The following is a 27,275-nucleotide window of genomic DNA, read 5'->3' as shown; positions in this document are numbered from 1 at the left end:
GAAATGGATTTTACAGAGATTATTTAAGTAACTCTATAGTTTTATAATTAACAGGGTTTTTCTTTTAATTTCCCACTGAGGGAAAATTTATCCATGTATATTTATCAACATAGGGTGCTAATATTGTTCAAAGTACTTCTTACCTATTAACATCCCAGATTTTGCTAGTTGTATCCAATGAGGAGGAAGCCACAAAATCACCACAGGAGTGCCACGTGCAGGACCATACTGCATGGGTGTGTCCTTCGAAGGTCAAAATGCAATTGCCTTTAGACAGGTCCCATAATTTAACTGTAGTGTCACCACTTGAAGTAGCCAACTTGTTGCCACTATTTGCAAGAACATAAAAAAGTAATCAGTTAAAAAAATCAACTTGCAGTTAATTTATTATGAATGGTTGTATTCTGTGAATAACTTGTGTGTGTGTCTGAGTTATTTTTACTTTTAAGGACATATCTTTATGCCTGAATCTTATTATCTTATTTGAGTCTGCACAATTTGATACTTCCTTATATTGTTTAGTAATTCAAATTGATTAGAGAACTGCTGCTGCACAGTTTCTGTATTAATTCTATAGTTTTCCAGATTAATCCACTAAACAGCACTTTTTTAATACATACATTAGTTTCAGGGCTATGTTAGGCTCTATGGATGATAATTCAAATTGATTAGAGTAATTCAAATTGATTAGAGAACTGCTGTTGCACAGTTTCTGTATTAATTCTATAGTCTTCCAGATTAATCCACTAAACAGCACTTTCTTAACACATACATTAGTTTCAGGGCTATGTTAGGCTCTGTGGATGATATAACCTCAGAATGATGAAAATTTAGACATGGGCTAAGACAATTTCAAACACGTAATACAACATAAAACAGTAGGCCAGCATTGTTTATGTTTGTATTAATTAAATGCTGCAGGAGTGCAGCTTGCATTTTGAAGAAATATGTGAATCAGAAATGAGAGGGCTTTGGAGCTACATCTTGAGAGAGGAAAGATTTTGAAGAGCTGGGTGGTTAAGAATGAGTCATTGGATTTTCCATTTGAGTCATTAGTAGATGTTAAAAAAGCACTGGCTTTCAAGTGGTGGACCCAAAAACAAGTTTAAGAAATGAGTGGGTGTCCATGACATGAAAAGAAACATCTAGGTTTTTTTTGTAAAATATCAGCTGCAAGAAAATTTCAATGCCTTCATCTTCTCCACATCCTTCAGCATTGTTTGCTCCTTCTATGTGTTCTCTTAGTAACTTTTCTCTCACTGAATATAATGAACTGCTTATCTGCCTCCTTCCTTGTGTTTTTGATGGGGAACTGTTTCCTCTCTCTGTTTCTACAGCATCAAGCATTATGATTAACCAACTGAAGTGCTCATTAAATGCTTTCAGAATGAATAAATATATGAATGAATGAATGAAGTGATGCTATAAATGAAGAAGAAAAGTTGCCCAAAATTTCTAAGACCGTAATGGCACTTGCATCAAGACAAGCATTTTGCTTGCTTGCTTTTACTTGCTTACTTTTATGCTGAGAGAATTAAACTTTTATGAGCAGCAACCACTGGAGAGGAAGGCTCAAAGATTCTGCCAGAAAAGCAGATTATAGAGTGAAGACATTTGCATTAAAGTGATAAAAGGATATTTATTTCTTTTTCAAATTAGCAGATTTTAAAAATTACTAAAAAAAGTACTATATAAGGGTAGTCCTTTACTAATAGGTAGATATTAAAAACTGTCCTTTGCTTTGCAACGGTTGTTTATCTGTACATGTTTGCCATTAAAATTTTTACTTTTTAATATTAAAACTGAACAATACATTTGTCTAAAGATACCGCATTATAACATCACATTGAGGGTTATAGCTTCAAAATATGAATTTGGGTAGGGACCTGGGGGGACACAGACATTCAGTCCACGACAGTATATAAGTTAAAAATAGGGATGGTAGAAAAAAAGAATACATTTTCCTGGTCCAAATCTCAGAGGAGAATGATATAAAATGGGATACAGGAAACACTCAAAGAATTACTAGTTGACAATTTACAGAAACTGGAAATTTAAGATGTAGAACCACAGATTCTGGAAGAAAAATGTATACCAAGTGGAATAAACAGTGTAAACAAGAAGAAATCTTCACTTAGATAAATTTTAGTCAACTGCAGAGCACCATAGGCAACAATATAAATAATTAGAAGAATAAGAAGAGAAAAAAAGAGAAGGAAACATTATTTATTTACATAGTGCTTAACACATGCTAGAAACTCTACTAAGCACATTATATACATTTGATCCTCACAAGCATCGAATAGTTTGGGCAGCTTTATTATCTCCAAAACACTTGAACAGTGTCACAGAGCTAGTAAGTGGCAGATCTGGAATTTCTTTAAAGAGCCAAGAGAAAATCAGGTTACTTTAGAATTATCAAAAGTGCCTCTCAAGACAGGCAAATCAAAATATCCTCACCTAAACAAAGCAGTTCTCCCCTATGGGAACTACTAAGAATGTATTTCAAGGGGGAAAAAAAACAGATCCTAGAAGGAAGATCTGAAATGAAGGAAGGGTGAGCAAAGAATCTGGTAAACATGTCAGTATATCCAAACACTTATATAACATCAATAGTGCTTGAAGAAATTTAAACAAGAAAATAACAGTAATATTGACAATAACATTCCTGTGGAAGACACTACACTGATTAATTTTAAACTTTATGAAGACAAGTCTGCATGGTAAAACGTTAAGGTTAACCACTAAAAGAACAGGAATAGAGTACATAACTTCTAGACCAGTACAAAAAACGAGAAATAGGTTTTTGTTTTAATATCCAAAATAAAGCAAGAAAGGAGAAATACAGCACTAGAATAAGTGGTAGGAATAGAAAACAAACAAGAAAAGACAGTAGAAAAAAAGTGAAACATAATAATACCAGTAAATACAAACGACCTAAACAGGAAGTTAAAAGACAAAGATTTTTCAGTTTGGCTAAAAATGAACAAGTTCAGCTACATGATGTTTACATGAGGCACACTAAACTTCTTAGGACATAAAAAGTTCAAAAGTTAAAAAAAAAAAGATACCTAGCCTAAAAGGAATGGAAAAAAAAAGATGAAGTAGCTCTATTAATATCAGACAAAAAAGACCTTAGGGTAAAAATGTGTTATTAGGGATAAAAATAGTCCCTATGTAAATAAATAAAATGATAAAATGTTTCACTCCTAGGAAGATTTTTAAACTAAATTATATAAAAATACTGAATGCATCTTAACTGATAAAAGTGACAATGTTAGCACCATAGAAACAAAAATGACCAATCTACTGTCAAAGTGAAAGATTTATGCAACTCTCTCAATTTATTTTCTAATTCAAAATTCAAAAAGATATGGGACTTTAAGGAATAAAAATTACAACCTTAATGGCTGTATATAAAAGCCTTTGCCAAATAACTAGTGACTATACATTCTTCTCAAGTATATATGGAACATTTATAAAAACAGACAATATAGAAACCCATAAAGCAAGTCTTAACAAATTGAACATATTTGTTATCATAGAGGTTATATTTTTCTCATCACAATTCAATTGTTATAAATGAATAACAAAATCATATATTTTTAAAACCTGTATATATGTGAATTTTAAAAGTTTTAAATAACTTACATATCAAAGAAGAAATAACAGTAGATATTTAAAAATAATTAGAACTAAATGAAAACACAACATATTAAAACTATGAAGGTGAAATCAAAATAGAATTTTAAAGGCAACTTAATTTCTTGACCTCCTAATAATGAAAAGAATACAGCCTCAAAATTGTTCTGCTAAACATGAGACTTTAAGTTTAGAAAAAATATGCTATCAACTATGAAAATGGAAGATCAATAAAGACCAAAGTGGTTCTTTAAAAAAACTAAAATAAGTATATCCCTGCTAAGGCTGAAAAAAAAGAAAAGAAAAACATCCCTCAATATGACAATCTATTAAGCCATACACTAAAGAGATTTTACAAAGGTATAAAGTAGTGTCATTCTTTTCATTTTTCTTGAAAATTATTTTTCATAAAAAATGTTATATAAGCATGAGTTTTTTGCAGCTTATGAACAGCCTACAAATAAATCATATCTAATTTGGTTGGGTCAAGCCCATTTATACTTTACAAACAGTAAGCAAGAATTATCATCTGTTTTTATAAATACTTTATATTTTCTGTAATTGTTTTATTCCTTATTTTTCCATATTCTTTGTACAAATTATTGACTTTTTCAAACTTTAGCACATAACTGCAGAAATACTAGAGTTTGTTACTGTCAAAACTGACTTCAGTTTTGAGAACTAAATATATTATAACTTCCAGATTGATGCTAATTACCTGTTTTTACAGAAATGTGCTAATGTGTTTCATTAGAAAGGGGTGGAACAGAAAGAAACTAATGCCTCTTGTGTCACAAAGTAGGAAGTGGAGAGAGTAGAAACAAGAAGATGTGGTTGGCTTCTCGCTCTGGCTCTGCTAGATGACCTACGCGACCTTGGACAGGCCATTTCACATTTACATTTAACACTTGTGAAATTCATTGTCTTTATTTGAAAATATGGATGATATGTTCTGCTCAGTATAATTTAAAGTGTTGTTTTGAAGATCAAATCAAAGAACTTTTATAACAGCACATTTTTAATTCCAGGTATCATTCAAACTTGCGATTATTTTTTTAAAAAAAGATTCTTTTGGATCTCTAGTTCAGTTTTTATGTGAAATTGTTTACTCACATTTCCATAAATAGTGGAATGAGATCCAATTACTACCATTATATTGCAGTCTCATCTACCTGTGTCTATCTACTCAATAGTACCATATGAATTTGTAAAAGGACTATCAGTCACAGTGTTCTCAATTACCACAGAATACGCATGTATTATTTTATGTAGCAGAATAACATACAACCAAAATCTAATTAAACTATTTTCTTCTTCTGTGTTTGTATAGGTAAAAGATCTAACTTTGGTTTCACTGAGCTCATAAAATTATGACATTAGGAAAGCTCACATTTAGAATTTAGATTACTTGAAAAACATTGTCACATTTGAGATACATTTTTACTGTCCCGTTTGTGAGAGTCCCCCAAACTTTAAGCTAAAAGTTAAAAGGGCTTAATGCTTTCATACAAGTTACTTTAAACCCTTACTTAGTCTTCGATACAGAGCTGCTTGGCTGCATTAGGGCTGGGTGTTGAGGGCACTGTGAAAGAGGAAAGTAAGATTTAAGTACAAGTCCACACAGAGAATGGTCTTGGTTGGTTTTCTGAAGTAAAGGGTGCCCATGTCCGAATGTTCTTGCCTTCACTCCCAAGTGATACACCCTTTTTTGTGTAGGAATCTGGAATCAACCAAGAATCACAAACAAAGCAAATACAGAAGACGGCATTATATGCAGATATTACAGACTCCAGCAGAATCAGAGAGGCAGGATTGAGCATTCAGGAAAGAGTAGGCTTTCCCTGGCTGGATGCAAAACTACTGTCCTTTCTTGGGAGGGTAGATTGCTTGGAGCTCCAGGTTCACCACTGTCAATCGAGAAACTTCAATGGGATTCTTAGCTCAACCATCGTTTACACAGGAAAGGCAAGATGCTGGCAAGTAGACTCCCCTGCAACTGTCATACAGCGTTTATAAGATATACTATTTATTAGGTAAATGCACGAATGATATACATAATAAGGAAGGAGAGAGTTCAACTGGAAATATATCTGTGTTAATAGAAGCATAGCCTATATCATTTAGGGCTGTATGAACAAGTTTACATATAGCAAGACATCTTGGTACAGAGGAAAAAATATAGAATTATGAAACTACTAACATGTTACTAGTTATTTTTATTCTGTTTTATCCTTTGTATTTATGTTATTGTTGTAGGTTGTAGAAGTAGAAGAATAGAAATTGGTAGGTTAGTTTATGAAACTTTATGTGGAGATTATGAATAATGGTGTCATCTTGGAAATAAGAGAGATGCCCCCAGAATGCCTTCAAACTTTCAAGTATCAATTTAAATTTGGTGAATTATATATTTTATTACATAGTTTTCTTATTGCATCCAACATGCTTCTCTGAGTATTCTCCAGTCGTCATTCATATAGGTGTATGTATGTGACATATTTGTGAAAAACATAACCTTGGGTAATTAAATGATGTTCTCATTCTTTTTTAAATTAAGTTTCTATGCATACCTTAGGATTTTGTCTAGAAAAAAATATTTTCAGAGTATTAAATCTAAATTTTTTCAACTACCTCAAGACCTCTACATTTGATATTTTCCTTTTTTTTTTTCCCTTTCTTTTGGCCCAATGTTCTAGGTAGAACAGAATACAAAGTGCAGGGTACAGGCCCTGAGAAGGGCATGACTTGTTCAAGAAGCTGAAAGGTCAGTGTGGGGGGAGGTGGGAGGTAGAGGAGGTGGGGAGTGGAATGGATGGGAGGGGGTAGTGAAGATGTAGAAATGGAGACTTGAGAAGTAGGAGGAGCCAGGCCACTCAGGGCCTTATTGGCAACAGTGAGGTAGGTATTTGGAATTTAGCCTAAGTGATAAGAGATTTCAAGACACAGGAGACTCATTCATCCATTTCACAGTGGGTCACATGCTCCAGGCACTGTACCAGACAACTCAGTCCAGCATCCCTCCATGCTTTGCAAACACACCAATCATGCTGCCCTCTGCACACACTTCCTCTGAAGCTAGGATGCCATCCCCTTGGATATTCCCATGGGTTGGTCCATGAATTCAGTTAAAAACCTTTTCTTTAATTTCACCTTATCATGGAGGACATCTCTGACAATTCCACTGAAAATACTGTATCATCTCAGTTTTTTGCTTCTCCCTTTTCCCCTTCACTGTTTATTTCTCTATAGCACTTATCACAATCTTTTAAGCTATATATCACTTATTTCATTTATTGTCTCTCTCTGCCAATAGAATGTAACATGTATGAGGGCAGGAACTATTTTCTACTCCCTACCATATCCCCAATGCCTAGCTTTGTGCTTAGCATGTAGGGACTCTCAATAAATTGCTGCTGAACCAATGACTCAATGAATGAAACACAATCACAAATATGACAATGTCGCTGAATCCCTGTTTTTAATGGATAATTCTTGAGGTTTATAAATACAAAGAACAATGTAGGCAAATGGATCCTAATGCCCCATTTTACCATGGGGTATCTTATTTGGGTATTTATTTTCTCAAAGAAGCTTTATTTCATGGCATAATAAATTATTTCCTTCTGAATTTTGCCTGAGTTATTATATATAAAATTTCAGACCATGTTGAAAACATTATCATACAGCCTCAGGAAAATAGCATTTCCCCCATCCACCTCATACCTTCTTTGGAAAGATGCAGGACATAAATAAATTCAGTGAATAAGTAATTAGCTCACTTTTAGTTGCAGAAATGATATATTTTCTATTTCTAGTGAGAAGTCAAAGAGTCTTTGAGCCTTTGGATCATCACAACAGGGATTTAATAAAGAGTCATGGTGGTGTAACAAATTCTAAGCATTAGGTCTGAATTACACCAGTAGCCTCCTAACTGCTCCTGGCCTCGTCCCTCTACAATCTTTTTTTTCAGTACAGAAGCCTAAAGGATCCTGTTCATGCTGCTCCTCTGCTCAAACCCTCCAATGGCTCCTCATTGCCCACAGTAAAGCCAAAATCCTAACTACAAAATAAGGCCCTACACAATCCACCCATCACATGCCTAGTTACCACTAATTCCTTCTCATAACACTCTCCTCCTCCCTCGCTACTCTAGCTACACAAAGACTTTGAACCCACTGTTTTTCCTTCTGGGAATGTTCTTTCTCAGAAAACCAATGACTAGGTTCCTCCCCTATCTTCAGGACTTTGCAGAAAGACACATCAAAGAGGCCTATCTAAAATGCAATCTCACCTCTGATACTAGGCTTCTTTCCTATTTTGTTTTGTCTTGTTTTCAGTAGCACTTACTATTAACTTACTGTGTATTTTACTGATTTCTCTTGTCTATTATTTGTTCTCTTTAAGCCCTCACAGTTTCGTGTGCCTCTGCTTTACCTAGTTCTGTACTGTTTAACATATTCACAGATAATGAATGCTTTTAAGTTGGATTCCACATCCTGTCTGAATCTAGTTCTTACAGAAACATATTACAGTTGGCCCTCTGTATTTGTGGGTGCCACATCCACAGATTCAAACAACTGTGGATCCAAAATATTTGGAAAAAAACACTCCAGAAAGTTCCAAAAAGCAAAACTTGAATTTGCTGCATGTTGGCTGCATGTTGGCAACTATTTATATAGCATTTACATTGTATTAGGTATTATAAGTAATCTAGATATGATTTAAAGAATATAGGAAGATGATCATGGGTTATATGTAAATACTGTGCCATTTTATATTAGGGACTTGAGCATCTGCAGATTTTGGTATCTGTGGAGGTCCTGTAACCAATCCCCCAGTGGATACAGAGGGACAATTATATTTACTAATAGCCTCAATCCTACCATCTTGCAATGGTGGGATTAAAATTAAAAATTTTATTTAAAGTACCATCTCTCTGAGCCTAGAATGTGAAGACCCAGCTACTGCCCCTCTTCTCACAAAGTTCCAGGAGATGCCTCATTTTCATTCAGACCAGGAACCAGGCCTCTTTCTCATATCACCAGAGTCAAGACCTCTCTCTTTCCAAATATTTTGTCTATTTCTGGCCCAGTGTTCACATGGTCCATAGGACAGAGAAGCAACTCTTTATCAAGTATTTTTTTTTCTTTGGCCACATATAGCAGTCCTTCTCTATATTTGAATGTGGCCTTGCACATCACTGAGTCTGCTTACATATGAGGAAATTTCTACAACCCAAATTCTCTAGTACTTGGGTCTCTTTCAACCAGTTCTATGCTATAATTAGATTATTGTGTTTTTTTAAGTTCGTTAATTTATTCAGTTGCTTCTGAGGATCTTCTATTTACCAAGGATACAAAGGATATGAAGGATATAAAGTACACATATTTCTCAAATTCTTTACATTGTTTCTTTGGATTAAGTTACAAGAGTTAGAAGTTTGTATATTCAGAGATCACTTTCTCCTCTTCCCCTTCACCACCATAGAATTGCTTTTACTTAGTTGTCTGTGGTTTTGTTCTACTGCATGAGAGTAAGGATAGTTAAAAGGCACAGCACTATGAAAATCTGTATTATTGAAAGGTTATTGTTGAGGCTATTGTTCAATAGATTATATATTATACTAGAGTATCATATACTCTTAATATGGACCCAGTGTTGAAATGTCATTCAGGCCTTAATAGCAGGAGCCATTGCATTGCTGCTGAACAGCTTGAGGAGATTTCTCTTATTGACAATGAAAATTCCATGGCCAACTAGGTCTAATTTGTGTTGACTGTTAGAATACTTAGGCGCAAAAAGTTGAAGCCCTCCTTTAGCAATTAAAGAAAATAACATTATATTACGGCTTTTATTAAGGAATGAATGTCCATATAGCCAACCTTTAATAGAAAGTATTTAAGGTAGAGTACATGCATTTTATGTATTAACTTGACTCCTGGCTTCATGTTATTATACTATTCTAAATTATCCTTCACTCTAATTATCTCTCAAAAACATTATCTTCTTATAGTTGCAATTTTTCTCATTCCTTTTGAAAATGCATGATATGAAATATAATGCAAAAATCTCAAAATGTACTATGCACTGGGGATCTAAATATAATTGAAATAAACTTTGCCTTCAAGGACCTCATGGTCTAACAGCTTACACAAATATATAACCAATTAATTATAATATTTTCATAAATAATTTAATATATAATATACAGGATACAGTGAGAGAGGACAGAGAAGGGTGTAATCAGTTTTCTACTTGGGAGATGGTCATGAAGTCTTTAAAAAGGCAAACATTTGAACAGTATCTATATGTATAAGCAGGTGTCCACAAGGTGAAAATAGTAAAGAAAAAAGGATGAGTGTTCAGCATGTGTAAACTGTGGGATATTCAGAGATTGTTAAGTATTTTGCTTTCAGGAAGAGAAGAGTAATGGAAAATATTGTCTAAATAGATAAAAAATGGTCATATAACAAAAGATCCTTCCTACAGCCTTAAAGAGTTTTCATCTGTAGGCTATGAGGAGAAATGAAAGGGTTTTAAGAGGAGTTGGAAAAGCAGTCAGATAACAATTTTAAGATGATAACTCTGGGAACATGACAAGAACCAGATTGCTGGGGGAAGAGCAGAAAAGATGTTAGAGAATTGATAGTGATTTCCCATAGCGGCTGGCACTTGATTACAGAACTTAATTATTTTGAGATCTATGCTTTGTATAATTATAGTCATTCCCAGATTCTGGTAAATGATTCTCAAGATAAAGTCTCAGTCTAACACTTGCGTTGTCCACTTAGCTAAAAGATTGTTCCAAGTCTAAACTGTAATAATGAGGATATGCCATTTTTCCAGTGGAAAGCCCTCTGTGATGCTGCTGCTTTGTTACCTTACCTTCTTTAAACTTCTGATCTGAGTCAGTAAAAATCCTGAAATGCACAATTTTTCAATGGACTCTTTTCTGACTTTCAGGAATACATGGTAACCAAAATATGCAGGTGTGATCCTGAGTTCAAGTCTTTGGAGGATTGATCTGGCAAAAATATTCAAGGTCAACAGAGGCAGGACAACGTATTTCATCACCTGAAGCAAAAGACTAAATATAGAATGAAATACTTTCTTAGCAGCCTCTGCTTTGGCACCAAGAGTTGTTGCACAAAGCTGCAATAAGATAAGAAATGTAGTAAAGAGGATTGCTTTACACAGACATGTGAAATTTCTAACTGAAACTGGGATCATATTTTCGAAATAATTATTCTCCACATCCAGTTTGGAAAGTACAATTAGAAAACAATTTTCCTCGCATTTCTGGGAAGGAACATTCAACCTTGGAATAAGGTTTTCTCATGATCCACATCTGCCAAAGCCACACTGGCTGAAATCCTTACAATGAATACAAATGATCAGGATATTTCTATGGTTCTAGAAGAAGCAGTACCTTTGTTTCTGGTACAAAATAAGATGTTTTCCATAATTGGCAGTATTATAGGGACAATTAAGATATAGTCAAAACTAGCTTGACGAAAGTGAATTCATGTATCATGGAATTCTAGAATCTCCAGGCCGGAAGACTCCTTAAGTCTATCTAATCCACTCACACATCTCTCATTTTAATTATTTCTATTAATTTTATATTATTTTATTGCCCAGCCTCTATTTAAAACTTCTGGTAACAGGAAACTCAGTTTATTTGGTCTTGAGCAGCTCTGTTAAAAAGTCTTCTTCCCCCACCTCATTAAAGTTAGTAATAATCCTTGGCATCATTCGGAATTCAAATAATTCTACTTTTACTCAATAACTTTCAGAGTAGAGGAGGAAATCTATCATGCCCTAGGATGACATGCTACTCACCTTCTTTATCACCCAAATATTCTTCTCCATGCCACTTCCACTTTAGAGGTACACAGGGATCTAAGAAGCTGTACATCTACTCTACCTTGACTCAAATTGGTCTATTTCTATTGAATAAGGCATGTATTTCCATTATTCTATTCCAATCTTGCATCCTATCTCTTTAAATCTTGGTAATAAATTTAAGATCATATGTATTTCCACATAATTAAAATATGTGGTTCACTTTGCTTATTCCCATTCTCTGAGGCATTAGATACTCTTATTCTTTTATTACTTCTCATGTTTCACATACAAATTGCTATTTTCCTTTCCATGACAGATTTTTTTTTTTTAATGACCAGACTTATATTCAGGTTGAAGTTCTCTTGACAATATCAGTTTGTTTCAGGATAAACAAACCTGTTTCTAATATTCTGAGCTATACTGCATTTCTACCTGGGAACCCAATTGAGCATTTCGGTTTATAAAACCACTTTTCAGAAATCCAAACTCCATTAGCTTAAATCATGTACAAAGCAGGCTGTTCACCAGTCTTGTCCCTCCATCCCTGCAAGTGTGATAAGGGAAAGAAGTAATAGTAACAACACATATATCCCCAAGTTCTCTAATTTCCAAAGATCTCATAATCCCCAAAATGTTTTGCTGATCTTTCTGGGAGTGTCATCTGTTCCACCATAAAATCAGTGGTGTGGATAGGGGAACATAAATATGATCTCAGGAAATTTTCCATCACATTTCTCATAAACACTGGAAAAACAGCACAAATTTCACCTGAATTTGCCAAGCCTTCACAGATTGGATATACTTCACCAGGGCTGTACCATTTACCAAGGAATTAACAACAAGCAGGATAGATATTAGTTTATTTTCTCTGTGAATTCTGCACCTCAAATTTTATAAGTTAAAAAAATCCTTTAGGTGTATTAAATTGCATACTTAATAGCTCTTGATTGTTTTGGAAATAGGTTAAACTAGAATATTAGCAGAAGTTAGACTCTTATGTTCTAATCACATCTTTGCCAACTAAAAGCCTGGTTGCTTATGAAACAGTCTTTCTGGAGACTAGTATTCTCATCTGTAAAAGGAAGAAATAATACCTTTCTACCGTGACTCCCTAGTATGGATTAAACTAAGGATGTTTGCCAAAATATAACCCACAGAGCAGTTGTGGGCATTAAGAAGTAAAATTTGTGTATCTCTGTATAATACTCTTTAAGGAGTTGTCATTTGCATGGGGCACACTGATTTAAAGAAATAATAATAATAAAAAAAAGTAACTCAGGGGCAGGAAAGGCATTGTTTTTTAAAAGGATGATTGCTCTTCTTGCTATCTTCCAGGAAGTCAGCTTTTTCTTGCAGATAAGATGAGGTTTTGTTCACAGAATAAATGTGAACTCCCACTGTGCCATCACTCCATGTAAGGACTAAATTACTGGCTATGGAACAGTTAGCTACAGCAGAAGCTGGAATTAGAAATTAGATGTTCATCATCCATCATATATGGATAAGCATAGTGTGCAATGAGCTCTGACTGGCAGTGACCCACTAGAGCTAAGCACAAGCTTTAGCCTGAGACTAACAACAGACAGCATGGCTCTTGGAGGGTGAAATCTCTAGAAAATAAAATAGTATTGATACAATGCTGAAAGCTTAAGGAAACGCATGTGGATGTAGAAACAAAAAAAAGGAAAAATATTTTTAAAGATATTCAAAAACACAACAAAGTCTTAGATATAAAATAATTGGGTGGAGAAAGTGATGAGGAAGTTTGGCAAACTACTGCAAGATCCAAAGTAAAGACTGTGGAAACAGAGTGGGCAGAAGAAGCAGCACCAGAGTCAAATGGTACATTATTATTATTATTATTATTGTGCAGTTACTGTGGGGATACTGGTATTCAAATTTGGCTGTAAAGCATAGCCAAACATGCTTCATTGTTAATAATGTACTATTCATTACACCAAATTACACAGAGCTATATTATTTTTAATTACTTTATTTTCTTTAAATAACAACTAAGGAATTCTAAACATGTTTCATCTAAAGTAGAAGAATATATGCAGCCACTATGGAAAATAGTATGGTGGTTCCTCAAAAAACTAAAAATAGAGTTGCCATATGGCCCAGCAATCCCACTCCTGGGCATATATCCAGACAAAACTATAATTCAAAAAGATACATGCACCCCTCTGTTCATAGCAGCACTATTCATAATAGCCAAGACATTGAAACAACCTAAATGTCCATCCACAGATGAATGGATAAAGAAGATGTGTTATATATATACAAAGGAGTATTACTCAGCCATAAAAAAGAATGAAATAATGCCATTTGTAGCAACATGGACAGACCTAGAGATTATCATACTAAGTGAAGTAAGTCGGAAAGAGAAAGACAAATACCATATGATATCACTTACATGTGGAATCTAAAATGTGACACAAATGAACTTATCTATGAAACAGACTCACAAACATAGAGAACAGACTGTGGTTGCCAAGGTGGGTTGGGGGCATGGTGAGAGATGGATTGGGAGTTTGGGATTGCAAACTATTATATATAGAGTGGATAAACAACAAGGTCCTACTGTAGAGCATAGGAGACTATATTCAATATCCTGTGATAAACTATAAGGGAAAAGAATATGAAAAAGAAGATACATATATCTGAATCACTTTGCTGTACAGCAGAAATTAACATGTAAATCAACTATACTTGAATAAAATAAATTAAAAAAAATAACTAGAAGAATATGAATTTTAGTTACTCCTACAGATCAACTGCACACTGGACTTGTGTCAATTTAGGTCAGATCATCCCAGAATGACTCTACCTATAGATCTGTATACCTGGATGATATGCTTGGTGTCCCCAAACATCACAATGACAAAAGTACTTGGAATACTGTAAACTATTACTGAAATATTATACTACTCTCTGGCTAATAAGAGAATTGACACATTTGGGGACATATACATACAATGATAAGCTTATTTTAGTCTCTATTCAAAGTTCCCATAGATTTAAAATTTTTATTTATATTGGCACTATTTGAAAGTTTTACTGATGGCCCATTAATATCACAAAGAGTCAAAGTAAAATTGTTTTATGCTTTTTAATTTATATTTTTGTATATGTAAAATTATATTTACAAAAATAAAAATTAAACTAGAAAGAAAAATAGCAATCTAAAAGTTAATGATAGTATGTCAAAATTCATAAATACTCTTAAGAAAACATGATTTAAAAATATACTGGTCACCCCCCAAAAAATGAAATACTAAGGTATCAATCTAACAAAATGTGTATAAGATCTATACAAGGAAAACTACAAAGTTCTGATGAATGAAATCAAAGAACTAAACGAATGGATAAATATTCCATGTTTAGAGAAAGGATGACTGAATATTGTCATGATGTCAGTTCTTCCCAACTTATCTATAGATTCAATGCAATCACAATCAATATCCCAGGAAATGATTTTGTGGATATGAACAAGCTGATTCTAAAGTATATGGAGAGGCAAATGTCCCAGAAGAGCCAACACAATATTGAAGGAGAAGAACATAGTTGAAAGACTGACACTACTTGACTTCAAGACTTACACTAAAGCTATAGTAATCAAGGAAGTGTGATATTTGTGAAAGAATAGACAAATAAATCAATGGAACAGAAGAAAAAGCCCAGAAATAGGCCCCCATAAATACAGTTAACTTCTCTTTGACAAAGGAGAAAGGACAATACAATGGAACAAAGATAGTCTCTTCAACAAATAGTGTTCGAACGACTGGACATCTACATACGAAAAAATGAATCTAGACACAGATCTTACATCCTTCACAAAAGTTAGCTCAAAATGGACTATAGACCTAAATGTAAAATGTAAAACTATAAAAACTCCTATAAGGTAACATAGGAGGAAATATAGATGACCTTGGTCATAGTGATACCTTTTTACAATACCAAAGAAATGATCCATGAGAGAAATAATAGGTAAGCTATATTTTTTTTAAATTAAAAACTTCTGCCTTGTGAAAGACAATGTCAAGAGAATCAACAGAGCAGGAAAAATATTTGCAAAAGACACATTTGTTAAAGGACTGCTACTGAAAATATACAAAGAAACCTTCAAACTCAACAGTAAGAAATATTTTTTTATATCTATGTATATACTTTCTCTTTCATGTCAGTGACACCAATTATACTTATGTTGTGACATTTGTTTATGTCCTCCACATCTGTTATTTCTTCCCCAACTTTTAAAATTGTTTTCCTATTTTCTCTGCAGTTAGTGATTGTTGCAAGCTTTCTTGGAATATAATTCATTTTTATATTATCACTCCCTTGAAAGGTTAAAATTTATTTTTAGCTGTGTATGTTTTCTTATAAGTTATTTTGCTTTGATATGGTGAGAGTGAATTCCCCTTTACTCCCTTGCCTATTTATTTGAGATCTGTTTGTCTTCCCTTCCAATCTAGAGTTTAAGAGCTAAGGATTTTATATTTTTCACTGGTATACCACTAAAATCTGTGTGTGTGTTTGTGTCTGCATGCTTGTGTGTGGAGGTGGTCAACTTAACTGGATCATGTGAGTTTTCATTTGAGGAGCAGTTTGGGAACTGCTTTTTTGTTTCTGATTTTAAAAAATGTTTCTTATAATCATTTATTCTCTTTAATCTAGAGTACTGTTTTCCCTAAGGGATAGCATGACGCAGACTCTTCCTACTAATTTATATGGGGCCCTGGAAGATGAAGAGCTTCTAGTTGTTTCTCCTACACTTAAAGAAAACCTATGGTAGTAGAAAGTTACTTCTGCACTTACAACTTTTCTATTATTTTTTCCTAGCTGCCTAGACTCTCCTTTAATTTGCATATATCCAAATTGTGCATTATTGTTGAGAAGTCTTAATACATTCTAATTTACCTTTCCCACTAATGTGGGTAGGTTTGAGGCAAGCACTGGAAACTTCAAATGTTCATACACAATCTCTTCCTTTCTTTCTTTAGCTACACTTTTCTAAAGTTTATGTCAAGAAGTTACAAGCATTTCATTTTTTCAATGGCAGCTAATGAATTGCTTTGCCATGTACAATATTCCAGATTTTGTTTATTTTTAACCAGCAAAAGGGGAGAGATGCTGTTTGATTCATATTAATCTTCACTATCTCTGAGCTTCTCCAATGTCTTCTTTTCCTTAAATCATATCAACTAACTGTTATAGCATGTCAATACCATTTTAATACTATGTTGTTCAAGTGTATGCATTTACAGTCATGAATTATCAGTTAATTTTTACAAGGAAAACTATTCTTTGTTTATATATATATTTTTTTTTCTGTGTTTGTTTATCATTTAGTTTTTCAAACCTTTGAAGTATGGAGATGATAAAGGACAAATAAAATATTCCTTTATGGTAAATGGTAAAATGGGATAGAAACATAACTAAAATAGTAATATTTAATGGAAATTGAACAGAAAGAGAAATCACTGAAGACTGGTCTGTCCAAAGCAGACTGAACCTTCTGCTTTGTAGAAGGTGTGAGATGAGCCTGGACTTCAAAATGGGGAAGGCTCTGGCTGGACAAATGAGAAGGTGGAGAGCATCCAAAGTGAGTAAGGAACAGGGTAAAAAGTCAAAATAAAGTCCAAGAGCAGGATTAAGTATTTTGTATCCAGTTTCTTAGGTACTTTGGCCAGGACTAAGCATTGTGTTGGAGAAAAGGGGTGTGCCAAAATCAGAAAATTTATCTGAGTCAAATTATGGAGGTCCTTGACTGTTATTCTGAAGAGAATCATCTTTTCTCTCTTTATCTCTTTTTTGTTGTTGTTGCCAGAAATAACAAATAGTGACAGAGTAGTTGCACTGGAATATAACATGACAGATAGCAGTGTTTTAGGATAACAAATCAGTCAGGGCTGGACAATATGGACTTAAGGGAGGCAGGCATAAAAGTAAGGCAGTTTTTGTCATGATCCATAAATTAGATCATGATGTCTTAAAATAGCAACTATAACATTAGTATGATGGCAAATATTTTTTAGTGCCACAAAATGTTGGGAATATAGAAGTGAGCAGTATGATTCCCAGCCCTAGTATCCCAGAGTTCACAATCCAGCAGAGAACACAGGTATTCTTTTTTAAAAATCTCTTGTGTGATGAATGCTGATAAGGAGATATTAAGTGAAAAACTATATCTGGGAAATTATACTAATCTGGGAGGATCAGGGAATGCCCTTAATAGTGACTTTGAAACTTGGTGCTACAGACTGACTGTTTGAGTCCCCACCCCCACCAAAAATTCAGATGTTGAAATCCTAACCCCTTATGTGATTGTATTTGGAGATGGAGCCTTTGGTAGGTAAGTAGGTTGTGAGGTTGGAGCCCTCATGAATGGAAACAGTGCCTTTATAAGAAGAGACAGAACATAGCTTGCTTCTTCTTTGCTACCATGTGGGGATACAATGAGAAGATGGCCATCTGCAAATCAGGAAGTAGGCTCTCACCTGACATCCTATCTACCAGCACCTTGATCTTAGACTGAGATCTCCAGACTGAGAAATAAATGTTTGTTGTTTAAGCCACCCAGTCTATGGTAATTTTGTTATAGCAGAACTAAACTGACTAAGATACTTAGCCCTGAAAACAAATTAAGAGTTAGCTATGTAAACGATGAGGGGGTCGGGGTGGGGGAAAGAGTCTAGTGAATATTTCAAGCAGAAAAAAGAGACTATGTAAAGGCCTTGAGGTGCTAGATAAATATCATGGTCAGTTTTCTGGAATTTTCTATGATATCCAAGAGCTTTTGATGAGCAAAATGATTGAGAAGATTTAACTACATTTAAGCTGAGCAAACTTGATCTGCTAAGCATGTTGCCTCTTTTATAAGAATTATAAAATGCATTAAAAAGTTGTCAGAATCTGGGCTTCCCTGGTGGCGCAGTGGTTGAGAGTCTGCCTGCTGATGCAGGGGACACGGGCTTGTGCCCCGGTCCGGGAAGATCCTACATGCCGCGGAGCGGCTGGGACCCTGAGTCATGGCCGCTGAGCCTGTGTGTCCGGAGCCTGTAAGCTTAGTGACACATGCCATGACATCAGAGCACAAACCCCAACATTGAAATTATGCAGTGGCAGAAAAGTACACAATTCAGAAATGAGTTCTAAGGCCTGGGGTACTATGATAAGAAACAAGACCAGCCAATAACTATAACAGAGATCATATTAGTTATGAGAAAGGGCTATTTATCTTTGGAAGGAGAAGGGTGGAGGGGAAAAGTAAACATTTTAATCAAATCCAATACTTTGTTATTGATTTCCCTTTGCCAGACATACCTTGTAGAATACTTACAATGCTTCTGACATTGAGATATTTGGCCAAAGCTATCGGATTAGTCAAGGTAAAAGCTCTGCTCCTGGTGTAATCTCTTGAATTTCATTTATATGTGATTTATTCCTTTCTCCACAAGAAGGCTATTTTTATTGATAAAATTAATGAAATTGAGAATCCCAAAGGGAATTTGATGTTTACTCACACAAAATAGGTTTGCAAAAGGTAAGAAGCAGCCAAGAAAAAGATTCAACTACATAAAGATTGTGTTTCTTCTCTTCCTTTTGTTTTCTGTTTTCTTTTCTGTTGCAAAGTAAACACTAGTCAGATTTTCTGTCCTTTTATGTGTTAGTCAATTAGTTATCCTTGACGTTTCAAATTACTGAAAGCAATGTTCCTAAACTTGAAACGCAGGGTTTTGTTATTCAAAAAAGTTTATGTCATTTACTGCCATTAAGGCTGCACCTGCCTGTAGTTGGAAACTTTCACACAATGTCAAATCTGCAAAGATTTTTAAAGTAAATTCTCTACTGGGGTTGTTGGTATTATCGTATTTGCATCATTAAAGTTAGGACAAATGTCAAAAATATCTTGACAAGCCTTAAAGGTGTCTTATTTTCATAGCCTCAGTTAGGGTTTCATATCAGGCTGAGCTATCATAGCTTCCCCAATGTTTTAAAATAATGCCCTGGTTAATATTTAATGCAACTACAGTAGGTCTTATTGAGTTTTATGTCAACCAAAGACATCAAATACAGAGAAAAAATAAATTTACAGTCATAATAAAATAAAATGATAATAATTCCTAATGAATACACATCAGACCCATTTTTATTTAGTGTCAAAATGATAGATATGGCAGAAATATAAGCTATAGGTCTTTGTTCTTGCACATGTGGTTTTAGTCTGGAGTTGGTATTTAGTTTTCAGACCCTGAGAATGGTAGCACTCTAAGGACATTATTCCTCAGAGACCAGTCCCTCTTGTTTTAAATCTAAGGCCCAGAAGAGACAAACAAAAAGTTTCAATGTTAAATCAGCATGAAAGCAAGAAGAGAGTCTACTCTTCAATCTACTTCAATCACTCTTCTGAACCCTCTTCACTGTGTTCCAAACACTTCTAAGTTGTCAAATGCAATGGACATATTCACTCTATATCTTATCTCACACTTCGGTGGTGCTGACCTTCTCATTTACCCTGTTTCATGCATCTCTTTTTTTTCCTGGATTCCTCAGATCCGTTCTGTCCTGGCTCATATCCTGCTCCCTGGCACCTCCTTCATAGACTCTAATCATAAATCAAGAGTCTCTTCTCCTCCCATTGAACATTCTGCTCCAATTAGTTCATCTATTCCTAATCAACCCCCACAATGTAGGGCTTCCATATAATATATCACTCAAATTGGAGCAATTTTTAGAGTAAGGGGGGTGCTATTAATAGTTCTATAAAGATAACAGGAATACACTGGGACTTTTCTGGGCAAACCTGGATGCACGGTCACTCTATCCATATGAAATGATAGAATGCAAAAATGGATTCAATTCTCCACCTCTTCCTGTACCCAAACCTTTGACCTTGTTACTTTGTAGTCCCCACCCTCTTTCACTCTGGGCTTTGGCCAATAGAATGAGAAGGGAATTATGTTATGCCCATTCAAGCCTAGTCCTCAAGAGAATATGCACAAGTCTGTTGGTTCTCTTGTATAGTTGAGCTTGCTTGTCTTTGTGCCTGAGCCTCTTTGTGAGAACACATCCAGCCTACCCTGTGGGAGGAATGTGAGAAACATGTAGAGGATGAGACATGTGGAAGATTTTGAAGGCACTCCAATGACGCTACCAGAAGATGAGATACACAGCGGCTTGGCCTGAAAACAGATATATGAAAGAGCCCAGGTGAAATCAGATCTTCCCAGATAAGCCCAATCTTTACTGATGACCCACAAAATTATGAGCTAGAGAAATAATTCTTATATTAAAAGCTAAACATATTTGGGATGTTTTATTATGTAGCATTATTGTGGCAGTAGATAACTCACACAACTAGCTGAAATCTCCTGAGATTCAGATTCACATACTAAATATCTTTACCTAAATACCCTAAAGACACTTCAAACTAAATAAACCCAAAATGAAGTTATAAAAGTTTCCATAAATGTATTCCTTTACCTATATTCTTTATCTCAGAAGCCCAGTTTTTCAAGTTAAAAATCTGGGGCCATATTAAATGTTCAATCTTTCCCAATTCTGATAGGAAAGTTATTCTTATTGTGTCTATCTCATATATCTTTATAAATCAAGTTTTTGTTCTATTACCACTCACTGGGCCTTAGCCTTTCTCAATCAGGGGTCTAGCAAGAGACTTAAGCCCTAATGTCGTAATACACCCATTGAATATACTATATTTATCTCTTACACATTCAGAAATCCAGAATTAGAGAATTGAAAAAGTATCACTCAATTTTCTCTAGTGTTTAATTCCCTTGAAGAATCCAGATTGAAAAAGGTTAGGAGGCCTTGCTCAGTTTTCACCTGGACTATTTCATTAGTCTATCTGGTTATTTTACCTTTAGCCTCACCTTCTTCTAATTGGTCCTCCATAAGTTATATTTGCTTTAGCCTTTGCCATTGTTTTTCACCTGTCAGTGAATTGTATTTAAGAGGTAAAGTTTGATTCTCTCTGATAAGATGCTAACAAAATTAAAACAATGGTATATTTAACATATTCTTAATACCTTTATACTGCTTCCTTTGCTATCAGTAACAAGACTTAGGTAAGAAAGCCTGCTGCTGTCATGTCATGATTTTTATGATGGCTATTATCACCCTATGATTGTGCTGAGTATTTGATAGAGAGTTGAAAATAAACGGAAGAGTCATTCCATGAGCCAGTTTGCTCATATGGATGTGGACCTGGTGCACACTTACATCAAAGCACATTGTCGATCCAGAATGACAACTCTCGACCTGAGGGCTTGATGTGTCTTTCAAGGCGTTACATCCTCTCAGTTAAAATGCTTTCATATATATTATAATGCCTTCCTGAGGTGAGAACTGTGAGCTTTATTTGTAAAGCAACAGAATTTTCTAAAATCTGCACTAACTTGCCAAGGTTTCCTCTGTAATTTAATCAGGGCATCAATCAGCAAGGTTAGGTCATACAAGCTAATATTTCTTTACAGCTTAGATACAGTTGAATGATTTTTGTGATAACTAGAGGCAAAATGTTAGTTCCTCATGACATTTAACAGTTCCTGGAGTCATTATTTTGACAGCATCTATTTGACCTGAGAAACTTCTTGCCTACAGAAACAGTCTTAGGGCAAAATTTGCTTATATAAAAATGCAAGAATGAAAATGACCTGAAAGGTCAATTTTAATCATCTATTAAAAATAAACACAGGCTTCTGAGTAAGATGATGATATGGACACAAGCTACTAACTCTCCCACCCATAGTTTGTAAGAATGACCAGGAAAAAATGAAAACAAAGAACAAATGCTCTAATCCTGAAACTAAGAAACTTGTTATCAGATACCCAAGATCTCAAGGAATGTCTGCTAAATACATTACACACCAAATTAGCTAGAAGAATGCATAAAGATCTGGTTTGTAGTTTTAAAAACAGCAACATTGGGACTACCCTGGTGGCACAGTGGTTAAGAATCCACGTGCTGATGCAGAGGACACGAGTTCGATCCCTGGTCCGGGAAGATCCCACATGTCATGGAGCAACTAAGCCTGTGCACCACAAGTACTGAAGCCTGCACACTCTAGGACCCGTGCTCCGCAACAAGAGAAGCCACTGCAATGAGAAGCCTGCATACCGCAATGAAGAGTAGCCCCCACTTGCCACAAATAGAAAAAGCTTGTGAGCAACAACGAAGACCCAACACAGCCAGAAAAAAAAAAGGAAAGAAAGAAAAACATCAAAAGAAAATAAAAAAGAGCCTGGAAAAAAAACCCCACTAAAACCTCCTTATGGAACAGAGGGGAATTTATGGGACTAGAGTTCATAATATACAGAAGGTCACTGCAGCAAGGAGTGTTTTCGGGAACAAGTGTCTAAAGTATAAGCAGAATACCCAGTGGGAGCTCCCTCTAGATTTGAATGGGTCACAAAACCTCAGAAGCTGACCTTCCTTTTGGGAAAGGACTAAGAAAAGAAAAAGCTCATAGAGTCTTAAGGTTTCTTTTTGAAAAGGTCATGCAAAATAATTGGAAAGTCAGCACACTTAGACCCGTTTTCAATTGAGTTATTTCATCTTGGTTTTTTTCGTTAAACCAGAAGATCCTTGAAATGATGCTAAAAGAAGAAGAAGATAATTTTAAAGAATCAGAGAAAGTAACTCTCTCTGAAATCCATTCACTAACAAAGAAAGGATAAATATCTAGAAAACTGCTGCATCATACTTCCAAAATATTCAAGACAACTTAGCATCAAACAACTTAGCATCTATGAAGTTAGAGAAAGCAGTGGTACAGTAGGAAATATCTGAAATGAGGATCATGTAATGCATCCCAGACATAGGGGTATTTGTAAAAATGGGATACAGAATGATAAACCCCACTCAGGAAAGGAATTCAAAACTATAAATAATTTTTATATATGTAGAATGTGTATTTTAAGTTTAATGTATCAGTCCCATGTGATCAAATGTTTTCTGCTACTTGGATATGTACCACTTATGGCTCACTCATCCAGAAGTGTTTTACAAGAGTAAGGCCACTGACAGGTTCTTAGGTTGGTCAGGTAAGGCGAGTGTCACAGTTTCCTGAACCTGCATCAGCAGCTAGCTGAAGACCCAAGGGAGATCGGAGTGGCTGTACCAAGAATGCCCCTTCCAAGTGATCTCACTCTTATACCCCAAGTTGGAAAAAATGTGGATGTGAACTACCATATTCTGTCAAGCCTGTTGAGTATGAATCCATGACTTAAATATTTATGTGAAAACTGAATATTTTCCTGCCATGCAACAAGTCAGACTGGAATCAAATCTTGGTGTCTGGTAAAAACAACAGGATTTTGTACAACGACAGCTCTATGCAAATGAAACAAGCTATTATAATATGAGTCGAATTAAAGTTCTTCGAGGGTGTTCCCTAATACTGGCTGTGGCAGGTGGCAGACATGGATGTGAATCAGAAACCTGGAGAAGAAAAGCAGAAGCTACTTCCTAGTTCTTCAGGGGGATACACAGAACAACCCTAAATGGGGTTACGTGTGTAGTGCTTAATTGTTTACAGACATTAAAAGAACTATAACTACATGGCTCTTCCATGGAGCAAGGGAAAACATAATTATCTAATTAAAATCTGCAAAGGAGCTACAAACATAAATAAGTTATTTTATAAATGTTAATTAGTAAAAACTCATAATTTTTAACTTTGCACCTAACTTAGAGGAGGGTAAAGAGATGAATTAGATGAAGATGATAAAAATAGATGACAGACTTGGCAATAATACTGTAATAATTTTGTATGGTGACAGTCACTAGACAATGTGATAATCAATTTGTAATGTATATAAATGTTGAATTACTATCTTGTACACCTGAAACTAATACAATACTGTATGTCAACTATACTTCAATTTTTTAAATTAAAAAAACCCACAAGAGCATGAAAGTCAGATTGCTTAATTTCTTAGCTAGGTTACACAGATCACATAACTGGCATATGTTTATGATATGTATATTCGACAATATGTCCTATTAATCTTTAAAGAATAACTAATACTTCAGTAGTTTGAGATGCCTAAATAAAATCCAGACTATTATCAGACCTAGTTAAATAATTCATAATATCTATTAAATATCATTGAAAACCTCCCATGCGCACACACATGTATGTGCGCACATGCACACACACATATAGATGATAGGTCTGGGAAATCAAATATATGTTTAAGAGCAGGGTCAGAAAGAGAAAACAAAAAAGATAAATCAGAAAAATTAATTATTAAAATAATGTGAATAAAAATGACTTGACTATTATAAGTATAGCATAGCCAAGACATGGAAACAACCTACGTGTCCATCAAGAGATGAATGGATAAAGAAGATGCAGTATGGGGCTTCCCTGGTGGCGCAGTGGTTGAGTGTCCACCTGCCGATGCAGGGGACACAGGTTTGTGCCCTAGCCCGGGAAGATCCCACATGCCACGGAGTGGCTAGGCCCGTGAGTCATGGCCACTGAGACTGAGTGTCCGGAGCCTGTGCTCTGCAATGGGAGAGGCCACAACAGTGAGAGGTGCGCGTACCACAAAAAAAAAAAAAAAAAGAAGATGTGGTATATATATTCAATGGAATACTACACAGTCATAAAAAGAATGAAATTTTGCCATGTGCAACAACACGGAGGGACTTGGAGGGTATTACGCTTAGTGAAATAAGTCAGACAGAGAAAAACAAATACTATATGCTATAATTTATATATAGAATCTAAAAAATAAACTAGTGAATATAACAAAAAAGAAAGACCCACAGATATAGAAAACAAACTAGTCATTACCAGTGAGAAGAGGGAAGGGGGGAGGGGGAAGATAGGTGGGAGGATTAAGAGGTACAAACTACTATGTATAAAATAAATAAGCTACAAGGATATGTTATACAGCATGGGGAATACAGCCAATATTTTATTATAACTATAAATGGAGTATAATCTTTAAAAATTGTGAATCACTATGCTGTACACCTGAAATTTACATAATACTGTAATTCAACATTTTTTATTTAAAATAAGAAAATGTGCTTATCAAGAATCAGTAAATTAAGAAATCCTATGGATCCATGCTTGAAGGGAATCCAATAATTACTACAAGGTGAATCAAAAAACAAACTCAAGAATGTACTGAACATATTGCTGTAACAATACCAGCAGTAAATGATATCACCAACTAACCAGAGTTGTTTAAACATCTGATATTAAAATAAACCTTGATAATAAAGGTAAACAATAAAAAGATGTTTAATTCATCCTACAGTTCATGTTGTATTTAATGGAAAGAAAAAATTGTTTTATTTTGTTTTGGGAACAAAAATACAGCATTCCAAAACTTATAGAATGTTTCTACAGCATTGCCTAGAAGGAAATTCGTAGCTGTAAATGGTACATTAAAAATAATAAAGATCACAATGATAACCTAACCTTTCACATTAAGAAAGGAGAAAATGAGAAAACTAAATCCAAAGCAAGCAGAAGGAATAAAATAACAAATATTATAGTGGAAATAAATGAAATAGCGGATATTTTTAAATATATAGAAAATCAATAATAAAAGTTGGTTCTTTGAAAAGAACAATAAAATTGACAAATCTTGGCCTAACTGATCAATAGAAGAGAGAAGGGACTTCCCTGGTAGCACAGTGATTAAGAATTTGCCTACCAATGCAGGGGATGTGGGTTCGATCCCTGGTCCAGAAAGATCCCACACGCCATGGAACAATTAAGTTCGTGTGCCATAACTACTGAGCCTGTGCACTAGAGCCCTCGAGCCACAACTACGGAGCTCACATGCCATAATTACTGAAGCCTGCACGACCTAGAGCCCACGCACTGCAACTACTGTGCCCACGCGCTACAACTACTGAAGCATGCACACTCTGCGGTCCACATGCTGCAACTACTGAAGCCTGTGTGCCTAGAGCCCATGCTCCACAACAAAAGAAGCCACCGCAATGAGAAGCCCGTACACTGCAATGAAGAGTAGCCCCGCTTGCCACAACAAGAAAAAGCTCACGTGCAACAACGAAGACACAACGCAGCCAAAAGAAAACAAAAGAAACAAACAACAGCAGCATTAAGAAGTACTCAAAAGAAAAGAGCCTGGAAAACCACCTTAGAGAACAGAGGGGAATCAATCAATCAATCAGTATATCAAAAGAAAAGGAGAGAAGACCCAAATTATTAAAATCAAGAATGAAAAAGGGGATCAACATGGCAGAATAGAAGGAAATGGAGCCCACCTCCTCCTACGAATACATGAAAAATACATATACATGTGGAACAATTCTCACAGGATACCTACTGAATGCAGGCAGCAGATCTCATACAACTAAAGTTGTAAGAAAGATTACCACATAACCCAGTAGGATGAAAAAACAAAAAAAGGAATTGGGACTGGGCCTGTGCCCCTGGGAGGGAGCTGTGAAAGAGGAAAGGTTTCCTCACCCTGGGAAGCCCCTTCACTGGCTGGGAGATCAGCGAGTACAGCAGCCAGACTGAGGCAGGCAGTACCAAGAGACACCAGCACAGATGGTCCTAGCCACCTCCCTGCACTATCAAGCCCAAGACCTGCATCCTCTGGGGCACATGGGGACTAGAGGCTGAAACTCAGGCTTCAGCTGACAGACCTGAGAAGAGGACTGGGGTTGGCTGTGTGGAGACAGCCTGAAGTTGCCGGAGAGTGGTCCAAACCACAACAGGGGTGTACAAAGGACAGAGCCTGAGTGCACCACAGAAGCCCAATTG

The 27,275-nt window shown here is 35.4% G+C and overlaps 1 protein-coding gene across 1 annotated transcript in view; it reads right to left on the bottom strand.

Moving 5' to 3' along the window:
• SPAG16 (sperm associated antigen 16) overlaps nucleotides 1-27,275 on the bottom strand; it is a gene marked incomplete at its 5' end in the record, with an annotated part of 884,947 nt that overhangs the window by 434,336 nt on the left and 423,336 nt on the right. Inside the window, one exon of the mRNA XM_082840650.1 lies at nucleotides 144-329. Within this exon, the coding sequence (XP_082696776.1) occupies nucleotides 144-329 (186 nt within the window). The remainder of the gene's footprint in view (nucleotides 1-143; nucleotides 330-27,275) is intronic.

The sequence above is a fragment of the Leucopleurus acutus genome (assembly GCF_964270905.1).
Source record: "Leucopleurus acutus genome assembly, chromosome: 6".
NCBI classification, from domain to species: Eukaryota; Metazoa; Chordata; class Mammalia; order Artiodactyla; family Delphinidae; genus Leucopleurus; species Leucopleurus acutus.
The sequence above is the reverse complement of the archived record's forward strand: the minus strand, read 5'-3'. Positions and strand labels throughout refer to the sequence as shown.